Raw genomic sequence first — 14,564 nt, 5'->3', positions numbered from 1 at the left:
CCGGTTGGTAACACCAACCGGGACTAAAGATACTTACCAACCGGGACTAAAGAGGCAGATCCGGTTGCTTCTTTATTCTTTTCTTCTCTTCATTATTTTTCATTATTTTTAATATATTGATTTCACCCTAGTCCTATCCCGTCCCTAAATTCCCAAAACAATCATCCTCAAATTGTCTTCAAATCCACAAATCGATCATCTCAAATACATCACAAAAATCTAAAAAAAAATTACATCACAACTTCTACAAAATTCAATCACATATTCACATCTCACACAAATCAAATACATCATACAACAATCTCAGCTCAGATTCTAAAAAAAAAAAGAAAGACAAAAATTGCCAGGCGCTGCCTCGCCTCGCCGACCGGCCGGCCGGCCCGCGCCTCGCCGCCGCAGGCCGCCGCCTTGCCGCGCGCCACGCCGCCCTCGCGCCGGCCGCCAGGCCACAGCCGCAGGCCGCCGGTGGCCACCGCCTCGCCGCGCGCCGCGCCGGCGGCCGCCGCATCGCGGCGCGCCGCACCGCGCCGCCCTCGCGCCGGTGGCCGTCGCATCGCCGCGCGCCGCGCCGCCTCCGCGCTGCGCCACACTCGCACCGGCCGCGAGGCCGCCGGCGGCCGCCGCCGCCTCGCCGCGCACCACGCCGCCCTCCGCGCCCCGCCGCGAGGCCGCCGCCTCACAAGCCGCAGGCGGCCGCCGCCGTGCCGGCCGGCCTGGCCTCCGCACCCCGCCGCTTCGCGCCGGCCTAGCACCCTCGCCGCACCACTGCAGTGTAGAAAGGAGAAGGAGAGGAATAGATAAGGTTGAGGAGAGAGTTAAAAGGAGAGGAGGAGATAAGGTTGAGGAGAGGAGGAGGGAGGAGTTAAAAGGAGAGGAGGAGATACCTCGATCCAATCGAGCAGGCCTCTCCAATCTCCACGTCGATCTTTTTTCCCGGTTGGTGTTACTAACTGGGACTATAAATGGATCTTTACTACACCAACCGGGAGTAAAGTGTATAGCGATCTTTTTTCCCGGTTGGTGTTACCAACCGGGACTACAAATAGATCTTTAGTCCCGGTTGGTAACACCAACCGGTACTAAAGATTGAAAAGTACCACTAGAGCTTTAAAATCGGGACTAAAGATATTTTTAGTCTCGGTTTTTAATATAACCGGGACTATTGTGAAATCTGGTCGACCGATCAAAGATGGTTTCTCCACCAGTGTCTCTATTCATGGAGATATATATATCTTTTAATTAAATGGGTGCTGTATATTTTTTAGAAGAGCACAAAATGGGTGCTGTATATGGATTCGAAAAGAAAATCGTACCCCGACATGGCATCAATTGGCTTCTCAAAAAGATGGGGCAAAGGAAAAGATGCACGCTCAACTTGCAGGTACATGCCAGCCAATCGTGGCCACACTCTTGTACTGAAGTTTTGTCTATCTTTAATTTTACCAAGTATGTGAACACACACACACATATATATCCCAATGTTTACCAATATATATGTATTTACGTATGTATGTATGTGTTTCTTATGTTTAGTTACAGAGATGGAAAGAACATTAATAAGTATACACCAAGACCAAAAACTGACAAAAACAAAAGATGTAGAGGGGGCAAGCAACAGAGAGAACAACAAAATGTGTGACTAAACAATCTATAACATACACTTCCTCCTATCTTTCTTTCCTGTATACAAATTATCCTTAACCCCCCAACAATAATGCCTAAACTAAAGGAATTAATCTAGCTAAATTAAGAATCATCTTGGAAAAAAGAAGGAGAGTTCTCTCATATTAATATTTCTCCCCATCCCATGCATGCATATGCATCCATCACCTCCAAGGCTAGGCACCATTTTGCAAATTAATCTCTCTCTCTAGAGATCTCTCTGATGCTTGATCTCTTTTAATTTCTCTCTCCTTGCTGTAACTTTTTTTTGTTTCTCTCTCTAGATCTTCTTCTCACTCTAGTGCTCCAAGTGCAATGCATGGATGAGCCAAATCATGGATGGATAGGTAGGTGTGTAGTATGCAGAAATGATCAGCAACCACTGTAGTCTCGCAAGGAGAAGCGGCCGATGCCGTCGGGCCCGGCGTTGCCGGCGCCGGCGTGCTGCAGGCCCAGCGTCAGCGACACGTCGCCGGCCGCCGCCGCGGCGGCGCCGGCGGCGGCGCCCGCCGGCCCGTACCGCACCCTGACGGCGCCGGCCGGGTCGAACCGCCCGTACAGGTCGTCGGCCGCCGCGCCGTCGCCGCCGAGGAGCTCCACCGGGTCGATGCCGACGAAGGCGGCGTCCGCCACCGCCGCCGCCGACGACGAGGAGGGCCCCGCGACGACGCCGGGCTCGTGCTTGTGCGACGACATGGCGGCGCCGCCGCCGCTGGACGCGCCGCCGTGCTCTACCATTAGCTGGCCGTGCCTGTGCTGATGATGCGCCGCGGCGGTGGTCGTCGGCGAGTGCGTGTCGTCGGCGCCGGAGGGGTCGTCGCCGGCGCCGGAGGAGCCCTCGAGCTCCTTGCATTCTTGCTGGTACATCTCCTCGATCATGGGCTTCCATAGCCGGACACGGGCGTTGATGAACCAATTCGAGACCTGCACACACATTTTGATTGAAATCCAACCAAAGGAATTATTGCAGTGAGAGACACAGTAGCACACGTACGTAAATGGGGGCCATATGCATGATGCATGGTCCATGTGCATGGGCAATGGCGCCATTCGTGCATGCATGCATGCATGTGTGCAGGGACGTGTAGGGCTAACACTAGCTAGCTAGGCAACTCCTCACTCTCTCCTAACTGTCATGTTTTAGTTTTATCCTCCTTTTGTCTTGTTTCATTTGGTGCCCCTTTGTTACTTTGGTGATCCACTTTCTTTTTGTAACATGTGCAGTTGTTCTGGTTTTTTGGATGGGTATATAATATACATATATGCTTTGTAAAATGGTAAGGATGGAGAAATGGCATGATAATGCATTCCCCTAGCTAGCATGCAAATTATGCTATTTGTACTTGCTTACTTATTTGTTGAAACATTGTGGAATAATGAACTAATTAGTCAAGTGAACATTAAGCTGATAGGTTATTTTTAGGGCAAACATCTCTTTGCCAACTGAAAAACAATGGTTAAAAACTTGATAACTATACTTTGATGCCCCTAGCTTAATTAAATTACAAAAGGTGATTTTTTTTAATTATTCGAACTTATAAATTAGTAGAAGTACCTTGATTTAAAACAATTATGTGAGTAAGCAACTAGCTAGAGAACACACACAAACTTCATCACATATAATATATGCATGACGGGCATTAGTTTTGTTCTGGCGAACTTTTTTTTTTTAAAAAAAGAAAAGAACTACGACTATATATGTATGGCAAGAAACGATCCTGTATGGGCTCTTAAGGATATGGTGGGGCACATGAAATCCTTTGCTGAAGTCCTTATTGGTTGAAATTGCACAAGTCCCCCCAAAATAATGAACTTATTTCTAATGATTACAAATTAAACCAAACATCAGGAGACAGTGCAAATTAATAAGCTATAACATTGCATGAAATATTTGTTTTTGGTGTCACCTGAGAAATATTTTTTTTTAAAAAAAAGAGGTTTGCTTAACAATATCTTCTATAAAGTGGTAGAAATTAATGTTAGTCATTTTGATGAAAAATTTAACACTTTCATTTGCGACACTATGTGCCATCCTTTTTTAGCTATAAAAAGTAAAGTTACTGGAGAAAGGATAGAATATTCATATAAATATCCTTCCCGACCAGTAGCGGGTCTAGAAATATGTTAGGACCGAGCAAACTTCACTATAGTTAGTATTTACTACCAAACTTCTATTTCAAACTTTCTAATTACATGAAATTTTAATGGATTATCCGCCAATGGGCCCGGGTGGCTGCCCGGGGTCGTCGGGCGGTAGATCCGCACTATACAGATTAAAGAATTGAATGCACAATAGCAATAGAGATAAATAATAACCTAATACTTTAGTTAACTTACGAAGCAAAAAACACAAACAACTGGTCCCCAACAATCTTCTAGTTATTGCCGTAGCTTGACTCTACCATGGACTATATAGCTAGAATCCAGCATTGGCAACTGGCTGCAAACTAATATGGGAATTTGTCGATGTTAGGCCCGTAAAACCTTTTTAGTTACTTTTACATTCTTTGCAGAAATTGAGTCAAGTAAAAACACTTCCCTGTTCTTGCAAGCAAATGATTCCTAGCTACGTACTTTAATTATTTGCACATATAGGTACTCTGAAAACGAAAGTAGATGGCACTAAAGACAAATAAACTAAAACATATGGACAAACTAGACATTTTGCTTGAAGATGAAGTCATGTATGTATGGTTGGTTACATAAAAGTGTACCAGCAGTTGCTTATTATTAAGTGCTTTGCAGGTATACAACAATGTTGACAAATTAGATGTAATCAAAGCCTTCCAGAAAACAACAATATTTGCGCTGAGAAAGTTAGATCAAATGTTGAATTTAAAAGGAGAGATATCCTTCCATATGGATCAAAGTAGATTCAGCACTACTAGCTACTCCTATATACATAAACAATATAATTGGATACCACAAGAACTTGGAATCATCGGTGTACCTACTGGCTAGACACAATAATTGTGGCTCATACGGTGCAACCGAAGAAATATCCTAATTAATTAACCTATACTAAAGATTTTCCTGGTTAGTATTGTTTGGTACACCAAGAGAAGTTGTTTTCCTCGTATAGCTAGGCAGGAGTTCAGGTGTTTTGGCTTGATTGATCGAGTTATAACTGTTATAAAAGCACAAGGGCAAAAAAAAAAAAAAACCCAGAAACAAATGAAGATCAATTTAGCTATATGTATGCCCACATGCACATGCATATGCATAAAGCTTAGCTAGCTCAAGAGGACTGGAAGGGGTCACTGGACAAGAGCTGAAGATCTGGGACCGTCCTTGCGTTGTCACATTGGGCAAGAGCAGAGGATTTTTTTTCTTGTATCAAGAAATTATTAAGTCATGGTATATATAGGGTCCAAGTTGCCATGTCGATTCCTTGGGGGAAAAATGATTCTGTATCAATGTAAATAGTACACTGCATGTGTAGAAGTGGCTGGGACAGGAATGGCACTTGTGAAGGGACCACGAGAAAGGAAGAAAACAAAATAGAGACGAACTGAGATAAGGGGATTCGAAGAGAACTGGAGTACCCTTCACACATCTCTACATGCCAAATATATATATATATATATATATATATATATATATATATATATATATATATATATATATATATATATATATATATATATATATATATGCATCTGTGGGCATACATGAAGGTTTAAGCATTTAAGCCTATACCCAGTTTAAGGGACTCTAGAGGGGACAATCTATCCGGCCCATCACACACAATTGTTCTCTCAAATGCAAGGCAAAAAGGTTATGAAAAATTCCGAATGACATAAAAATGTTATTCAGATAGCACAACCAAAAACTCTAGTTTAAAATTGATTGGCACATTGAGGGGAAAAACGAAAAAAAATGGAATGTGATTAGTAACGATACTGTGGATTAAATCTCGATGTGTGAGTTGATTTTAAACTTCAAATTTTCTGGAGGACGTAATATATGTATATGCCATATGGATGTTGTCAATTATTTTAATAATTATTTTATAACTATCCATAGCTATTTGACAAATGAGGATCAATAGAGTCTGTCATGGTTATATATTTGGTTGCCTTCTTTACTCTTTGTTTCGGAATTTACATTTTAACCCAGATAGGATTTATATATTCTCATGAAATGGGAATTATACTATATTACATCCATCGCAAAATAACTCCCATTTATTTTTCTACATGAATATGGATATAGCCTATGTCTAGCTTCATGTAAAAAAATAAACTTATTTTGGGACGGCAGGAGTTAATAGATTTCTCAAAAGTACTTCTAGTGTTATGTTGATGCATAATTGTAAAAAAAATGGTTAAAGGGATGTATGAAACAATGTTGGTTTCCATAGTGATAGGTAAAACAAACTATGGTGGTAGCTTATGTTCTTAGATTGATTGTGGTAAGGCGTATATATAACTTGTTTTTCACTTGATTTGTTTTTTTTAAAAAAAATCATTCATGATTTAGTATGGATGCCAAATTTGAGACTTCCTCGATTTTATCTAGAATTTGGGTAATGAAATTTTGCTTTAGTTTAACAATGGGATTGGCTTGGAACAAGCTATGGACTATTGGTAACGAATACAGTAACCTGAGTTCTAGCAAGGCGTCTAGGTATATATGTTTGCTTTGTGCTAGCTATGCTATGGCGTGGTACACTTAGATTAATTGTGATATATGCTAGCCAATTATGAACTATTATTTGTGATATGGCTCCTATATATTTGCACTACGATTTTTGTTCTTGAATTGAGTAGCTTAGACATATGAGCATTATTATAATTATATTGTGTGAATTTTTCCTGACAAGATTTTTCCTACTCAATATTCTCAAGGGCCCGGTTTTACCCTTCACGGGATAAGAAACTGCATGCATGTAAGCATGCGCAGTAACAGCACTTATCTTTTTACTCAGCATGTTTTAGAGCTGACGCAGACCAGAAAAGAAACCAAAAGCAAAAAAGGAACAAACACAAAATGCTAACAAACGCCAACAGTGCGGTATCTATAGACTAGTAGCTAGCTAGTAGATATGATATTTAGATCACATATATATGCATCTGCAGCCAAGAAAGAAAGAAAGAAAAAGAATCTGATAAATTCCACGCAATAGTACACAGCTAGTGCAACAGTTGCATGCATGCAGCAGCAAAGCAAGTGTACAAACCTGGTTCCTGGACAGCCCGGTCTGCCTCGCCAACAGGTGCTTATCTGCATCGCTCGGGTACCTGCATAACATTCAGACACACACAGCACGGGAAATCACGCGTGAGCACACAGAGAAAACCACTCGCCAAAAGGCTGCATTTCTTGCAGCTAATCTGCATGCACTATCTACTGATACTGCAGCAGCAGCATTCAGGAACAGCAGCTAGCTAGCTGCTGCATTCTGCGCAGGAGCACTACTATTCACCAATCATAGACGCATTATAATTGCGCACAAAACACACTGATATGTATGCATGTGTTACTACCACTCTGCTAGCTATTCATGCATGCGTGGTGGCTGGCTTGCCCCCTGCATGCAAAGAATATGATGCAACAGCAACAACGAGAAGCAAAACGGATTCCTAGATATATTCCCCTCGGCTGCCATCTTGATCCTCTCGCAGATCACAGCAATGCGCAAAGTGAGCATCAGATCTGGGTTTTACAGGCAGGCAGGATGAATGAGGGGAGCTGAAAGCCTGAAAAAATATGCTGTAAAAAAGCTCAGAAACTAACCTAGATCATGCTGCTGCATGCGTGGCACGGCAAGGCATTGCAGAAAGGCTCTCCTAGGCACGCAGAATATTTTGCAGATATGCAGGCTGTGCAGTGCAGAGAGAGCCATGTAGTACGGTGTAGGGGCATGTAGCTGAGCTAAGCTTTTGTTTGCATGGGCACTCTCTAAAGCTTGGCACAAAGGAGATGGAGGAAGAATTCCTGGTGTACTGTGCTCGCTGCAGCTGCTATTGCTGCTGCTACGTGCATACGTACACTAACCGCAGTAAAACTAAAAAAGGTAAATTTCTGCAATGATGGGAAAGTAAAATCTGGGAGAGGACGGAAGCAAAAGGGAGGGGATGAGAGGAATATACACACAGGCGCACATGTACAGTCCCCGGCATGCTGCCCCTGATTTATAGCGTAGATCTCGAAAAAATTACTGCTTTTGCTAAAGCGTAGCAGCAGCAGCAGTCAGCAGCTAACCAGAAAGAGAGGCGAGAGAGAGAGAGAAGCAGCAAAAGCAAAGCAGAAGCTGCCCGTGATGAGTGCAGTGTGGTACTACTACTCCCCCCTCCCCTACTCGCTCCTACCATGCCGCCAACGTACGGCATGCACCACCATGCACAGCGCAATGCAGCTCAACATCGCCACCAAATGATCATATCCTAACATGCAACTGCCGGCAACAACAGCTGCCTTAGCTCCATGCATGCATGGCCATATGGGATTCTAGCTAGCTAGCTGCGTGTCTAACGGCCCTGGCCCGAAGATGTAAATCCTTTCAATTATTAAAAAGAAAATAGAGATAAAATTCTGATCACGTATAGTATGCTTGGAAGAATTTGGCTACAAACCTAACAGCAGAGGATGAAAGAAAAATATACTAAAATTCCGTCTATCTATATGTAAGGAGAGGGGGAAGGGACATACGGGTTGAGACCGGAGATATATGTAAGGAGACGGAGGAGGGACATACGGTTGGAGGAAGTGTTCAATGCATGCATGGCTATATGGGATTATTCTAGCTGTACGTGCAACACTAGAAGCCAGAGATGTAAACCATTCCTGTTATTAAAAACGAAATACTTCCTCCGTCCCATAAAAAAATCAACCTAGTACTGGATGTGACATATCCTAGTACTACGAATCTGGATATACCTCTATCCAGATTCATTGTACTAGAGTATGTCACATCCAGTTCTAGAATCGTTTTTTTTGAAACGGAGGAAGTAGGAGATACCATAATTCCGCCTGCCTGACGACAGAGACCGAAGATGTATGTATGTAAAGGAGGAAGGGGAAGAAGAATGGGACATACGGGTGGAGGAAGTGTTCGAAGAGCCAGGAGCGGAGGATGTTGACGGAGCGCTCGGGGAGGCCGCGCTGGGGGCGCCACGCCTCCTGCTCCATGATCCCCATGTGGTGGAAGGCGCGCTGCTGCCGGAGGCTCTGGTCGATGGCCCGCAGCCGCGGCGTCTCCCCCTTGGTCAGCCCCGACCCCGTGCCGGCGTCCTTCTCCCCCAGCGCCTCGCACGTCCCCCTCAGCTGCGCCGCGATCGCGTCCTTGAGGCACCGGAAGTGCCTCGACATGGCCTTCTGCGCCAGCGCCGTGTACGGCGTCGCCGCCCCGAATCCCATCACCGAGTCGAAGAAGTTCACCACCATCTGCATCTGGTCGCAGTAGTGGTTGTACCTCCTGTCCACCTGCATCGATCCACATCCATCCATCATCACCACACCATCCCAACCATAACAATCATGCATTTTTTTTTGGTTCATCCATATGGAGTAATCATCAATCAATCAATCGTGTACCTATACACCTCGACCTAGCTAACTGTAAAAACCGAATCGAAGTTGAAAAAAAAAAATCAAAGACAACCACCGAATCAAATAAAATCAAAGAAATAATTACTCGAGGTATATAGTATAGTAGCTTGGAGGATCGATCGACACAAGGAGACACAAACAAACAAAAATTGGGGCGCAGAAGTTAAGACAGCATATGTCGCTGGCACAATAATTATGAAGGAAAATGGGTGCAAGCTAGCTAAGCTAAACTACGAACAAACGAACGCCCCAACGACGGATGAGGCCCACCGCCGTTTTGGAGAATAGCTATAGCCATGCATTTTTGCACACCCACGCGGCTAACACTCGCATGTGCCGCTTTGTTCCTGTGCTCTTGCTTGCTACTACCAGCTAGCTCAACCAAGCTAGTAGTTGCGATCGATTGATCGATCGCCATTGACATGTGACACTGCTAGCTGCTTGCTCACTCTCACTCTGATCTTCTCTTTTCGATAATGGAAAATCAATCCAGTACGTACTCCCAGTAGTTGTTCCTCACTGTGCATGAACTCCAATTGCATGTTTGAAATAGACTGATATGGATTAATTGAATGCCTCCTTTGCACCAACCCAATTGACGACACATACCAGAAAATCATAATCACGCATGCAAGTAGCTTAGTATCTTACTCCCATATAAAAGACTTTTTCACCTGGTAGTGACGCAACACGTATCACACCTACATATGCAGATCATGGGGTCTCTCAATATGATATTAGCAGCAGCAGCAGCTAAGGGGCGAAAGGGGAGCCGTACTTCTTTCCCCTTGTGGAGGCCCTAGCCGATATGGAAAGAGAAATGCGGCTTAAACTAATCGCCATTGGCAAACCATGGTGAAAACTTAATTTATGGTGTCAATCAAGACGCACGCGGTGCCAACAACCGCCACAAAAAAGAAACCGAAAATTCGGTCGCGGGCTACGAGCTTGGGGATCGATGATGTTGCTATGATTGGGGGATTAGTAGAGAGATGGACTTGAGAAGAACTAGTCGTATCTCTTGGGACTCGCGCCGTGACGACAACCCAAAAAGGTTGCCAGTGACATCGCCGCCGCCGCCGCCATTGGAGTGGTAGCTCTACGTCGTCGTCGTCGACGTCGGCGGATGCATGGCGGCGATGTGTCGGTGGAGGAGAATATATGGAGAAAGCCATGCATGCAGGAGGGGAAGAGAGATGGATACGTGCCTCGTCGAGCATGGAGATGAGCTTGGCCTTCTTGCGCTGGTGCTCGAAGCGGTCGGCGGGGGAGAGTTGAGGGGGTTCTTTGGACGCCGACGAGGGGGACTGGGCGGCGCCGGAGCTGGAGGCGGCGCCGGCGGCGGCCTTGCTGGAGTTAGGGTTATTGGGGGCGGAGCCGCGGCCGCCGCCGCCCTTGATCTGGCCGCGGCCGACGCTGCAGAACTCCTCGAGGAGCTCCTGCGCCGCGCGGGTGTACTTGGAGTTGCGGAGGACGCCGGCGACGCCCGCCGGGCCGCCGTACCCGCCGCCGTGCAGCTGCTGCCCCAGCACGCCGACCTGCCCGTGCAATGCCATCGGGAGCTGCTGCTGCACCGACGCCGCCGCCGCCGCCGCCTGCTGCTGCTGCTGTTGCCGGTTGAAGTAGAGCACTCCGTCGCGGACGCGCAGCTCCTCCGCCTGCTTCGCCATCTCCAGCTGCTGCAGCGACGGCGACAGCGAGAGGGAGAGCCCCTGGCCTTCCACCACGCCGGCCGCCGCGCCGCCGCCGAACGCTGCTGCACCGGCGCCGCCGAACGCCTGGAACGCTTCGTGGTGCTGGTGGATTGCCGACTGCGCGTCCGACGGCGGCGGCGACGTCGACGACCGTGACGGCTGCTGCTGCTGCTGCGGGTTCATCAGGAACAGGTGCATCGCCGCGGCCGGGTCAGCGGCGAGGCCCGCCATGCCGCCCGCTTGCTGCTTCGGCGACGACGTCTCACCTAACGAACCCAAGCTGGCCCCACCGAGCACCAACCCGGTCCGGCCGGCCGCGCCGCCGCCGCCGAACCAACCGCCTTCGCCGCCGGCCAAACCCGCCGCCTGCCGGAACCCGAACCGGTAGTTGGCGTTCATCTGGCTGGCGAGCAGCTCGGTGGCGGAGGGCCCCGTCGGCGGCTGCGACGGGAAGTTGAACATCTCGGAGAGCATGTTCGACGCCCCGGCCGCCGCCGCCTCCGCGTGGTCGTACATGGCGCCGGGCTCCGCGCCATGCTCGTCGCCCTCGATGGGGAGCAACCCGTGCCCCGCCGCCGCCGCCGCCGGGTCGAAGCCTTGCACCCTCAGCTTGTCGCGGCGGCTCTGCTGCGCCACGTGCTGCTGCTGCTGCTGCTCGTGCTGCTGGTGGTCTTGGCCGGAGCCGGGGCGGCCGTCGAAGCCATCGGAGGAGAAGCCGAAGACGGCGCCGCTGCTGGGCTGGTGGAAACCCTGGGAGTGGGACATAGAAGAAGAACTCGCCGTGGCCGGCGGCCGGACGACGATCGCCGCCGGGGAGCTCTTGCTGCTGGTGGGTTGGCTTATGACGAACGTGGTGGTCTGCCCTGGCTGACACGGTGGCGCCGCTATTCCCATGCCGGCGGCGCCACTGTCACCATCGTCGGCGGTGCTCCTCCGGCCAACAACAACCAACCCCTCTTCTTCTTCCTCCTCCGCAGCTACCTGAGCTCATCATCACCAACCAAAAAAACAAACAAGCAACTCCCCTTTTTTAAAAAAAAACTCGATCGAATTGCACTAAAAAAGATCCAAACTCATCAGCAAAATTAACACAACTCGAGATCGAATTAAACCGAGAGCCGAATCGCTATAGCTTTTGGCTGGGTCGACGCGTAGGCTTACCTAAGATGAGGAGTACATCGTTATCTCGGAGACGGGGTGAAAGGCTTGCTGCCTCCGAGACCTCCTCCTCTCCATGTCTGTCTCTCTCTCTCAAAAATCTCTTTCTCTCTCTCTGTCTCTCCCTGCCTGAGCTGTGACTAACTCTATATTTTTTTTTCTCCTCCTCCTCCTCCTCCACCTAGTAGCTGCTGGTGATGGTGCTTAGCTTCCCTTGTCTGGTCGGGCACAGAAGCAGCCTTGTACAATCGCCTTCTGAAAGTGAAGAGCCACGCAAAGGCCAGGGCAAGGACGCTAATATACTACACCACCAGTACTACTACTACTACCACCACCACTGCTGCAGCTGCAGCTGAAGCTGATTGCATAAAAAAAAAATCCCAGTTTTTTTTCTCCTGCTCTCTGCTGATCCCTCCTGCTGCTGATATTGGAATTGGACAGAGCTAGCTAAGGGGAGCCCAAACCCAACAAAGCTTTGCAGCAAAAGGTCGCTGTTGCTCTCTCTCTCTATCTTTCTCTCCTTCTTTGGTATCACCTATAGCTTCTTCTCCTCTCTCTTTTTATTCTTTCGCGAGTACGTTTAATAATCGGCGTCGTTGTTGTGTTATGGTTAAGTTATTATTGCTGGTGCTGGTGATGTCGTACCCTTGTTTTTATTTGTCTCCCCTTCTCTCTCCTCTCCTCTTGCTTTCTTCCCTCTCCCTTCCCTTTCCTCCATTTTTTTTTTTTGTCTTCCATACCCTCATTTCTAGCTAACATGATCAGTACTACTGTAGTCCTTGCTACTACTACTACTACTATACTAGTGATTGATAGATCAGCCATTCATATGTTTCACTTCACTAGCTATAGAGACCTTAGCAGCATCTAGCTTGTGTGTGTGTGTGCGCGCATGTGCACATGCGACGTGGTAGTAGTACATGACTAGGTAGGTGTACATGGATATATACCTGAGTTAGCTATAGCTTGTGTGTACGTTGTTATCCAGCAGAAAGCAGCAGAGAAACTTGATGAAATTCAGGTTTTGGAATTGGAAAGAGAAAAAAGGGGTAGGTTAATATATATAGCGAGGTGGTACCGATCGACGACGATCGATGGTGAAAACCGAAAAGAAAGCGAGGAGGACAGGAAGAAGAGGAGAGGTGTCCCTCTCTGTGTCTTTCTAGCTTTTCCTTTTCGTTTCAAATTGACCAGCACTTGAAAGAAGGGGGGATCGAATTGACCCCAGCAAATGTAAACTTTTTCATGTGTGTTTGATAGCTCTAACGGGCGCCTTATGTTGCATCTCTGCTTTATGATGAAAAAAAAAAGAAGAACTTAACACACATCGATCGAGCAAGAAATATCTAATCTAGCTAAGGCTTAATCAGTGGCCTGAAACTCTCTCCTTTTTTCCCCCTATTTAATGAACCAGAAAACGAAATCACCTCCTGCTCGATCGCATGATTTGCTGATCGATCCCAACCACGAAGGGTAAACGTAACGTAATGCAATGTAAACCTAGGCTAAATTAAACTTGCTATAGCTAAGCTAGCTATTCAGGCCAAATTAATCCATCCATCAATCTACCTCTCTCCAACAACAGCAAGAGCTAGTACCAACACTGATTAATTCACCCCCCCCCCCCCCCCCAAAAAAAAAAAAAGAACACTTCCCATTGCTTACCTCCTCATCGTGTTGACTTGAACCTAAGCTGGTAGTTACACTAGTATTGTTTAATCGATTAATAAGTAATTAAATTAAGAGGCAGTTGAGACATAGTAGAGAGCTCTTGCAGCTTAATCACACATAAGAAACTAAGCTAAGCTAAGCCAAGGAGTACTAGACTGTACTGCCCTCGATCAAGTACGTGTACCTAGCTGCACACGCGCGCACAGCGCAAAAAGCACAGAGAAGCCAAGGTAATTTAATTAATTAATCCCAGGTCGCATCTTTGACTTTTCCAGAATGGCGATGGCCGATCCAGGGGCAAACCGGTCATTTCACCCCCAGCTTAAAAGGAAAAAACAGATAAGGAGAAAACGGCGGGGGCTCTCCTGCACCGTCGGATCCGCATCGTGCGGCGGGGGCGGGTGGTCCAGCCACGCGATAGCGGGGCTTGTCGGCCGCTGGGCTGGGTTCCATCCGTCCGTCCATCCCATCCATCCATCCGTCCGTCCGGCCGTCCACCCGCTCCATCGCAGCCGTCCGTTGGATCGGGGCAGTGCCGTCCCGATCAATAATTGGGCCGCTGTGATTTGGACCCGGCACCAAACTCGATCCTAGTCTCCCCCTGTCACGGTGGGGCCCACAGGGTGGTGACGCTGTCATGTGGGGCATGGGGCAGGTGGGGCCCACATGTCGGTAGCGGTTGCTAGGCCGGGTCGGGGTTAATATGATGGGGGCAGGGAGGAGGGGAGGATTTGTGGACGAGGCGCCTCCAAATTGTCACATTAAAGAGTAACCCCTCCAAATGCGCTTTTTGCTTATTCCTCTTTTTTTTTTCTCCATAGCCTC

At 47.5% G+C, this 14,564-nt stretch overlaps 1 protein-coding gene across 1 annotated transcript; it reads right to left on the bottom strand.

Annotated features, from left to right (window-relative positions):
* Positions 1-1,471: 1,471 nt before the first annotated feature.
* LOC127766091 (BEL1-like homeodomain protein 4) lies at positions 1,472-12,909 on the bottom strand. Its single transcript, XM_052291121.1, has 5 exons — positions 12,072-12,909; positions 10,425-11,891; positions 8,705-9,090; positions 6,845-6,905; positions 1,472-2,586 (listed from the first exon to the last, which is right to left on the bottom strand). Exons 2-5 carry the CDS (start codon positions 11,802-11,804, stop codon positions 2,035-2,037), a joined length of 2,379 nt encoding a protein of 792 aa, XP_052147081.1. The 5' UTR covers positions 11,805-11,891; positions 12,072-12,909; the 3' UTR covers positions 1,472-2,034.
* Positions 12,910-14,564: the final 1,655 nt, after the last annotated feature.

This window comes from Oryza glaberrima, chromosome 3 (assembly GCF_000147395.1).
Source record: "Oryza glaberrima chromosome 3, OglaRS2, whole genome shotgun sequence".
Lineage (NCBI taxonomy): Eukaryota > Viridiplantae > Streptophyta > Magnoliopsida > Poales > Poaceae > Oryza > Oryza glaberrima.
The sequence above is the reverse complement of the archived record's forward strand: the minus strand, read 5'-3'. Positions and strand labels throughout refer to the sequence as shown.

Excerpts from the sequence above, each read along its gene's own strand:
- LOC127766091 (XM_052291121.1), bottom strand. The coding sequence starts at position 11,804 with ATGGGAATAGCGGCGCCACCGTGTCAGCCAGGGCAGACCACCACGTTC. Across the intron at positions 6,906-8,704 it reads TTCGAACACTTCCTCCACCC|GTACCCGAGCGATGCAGATA; the intron begins GTATGTCCCATT and ends AATGTTATGCAG. Across the intron at positions 2,587-6,844 it reads CCGGGCTGTCCAGGAACCAG|GTCTCGAATTGGTTCATCAA; the intron begins GTTTGTACACTT and ends ATGTGTGTGCAG.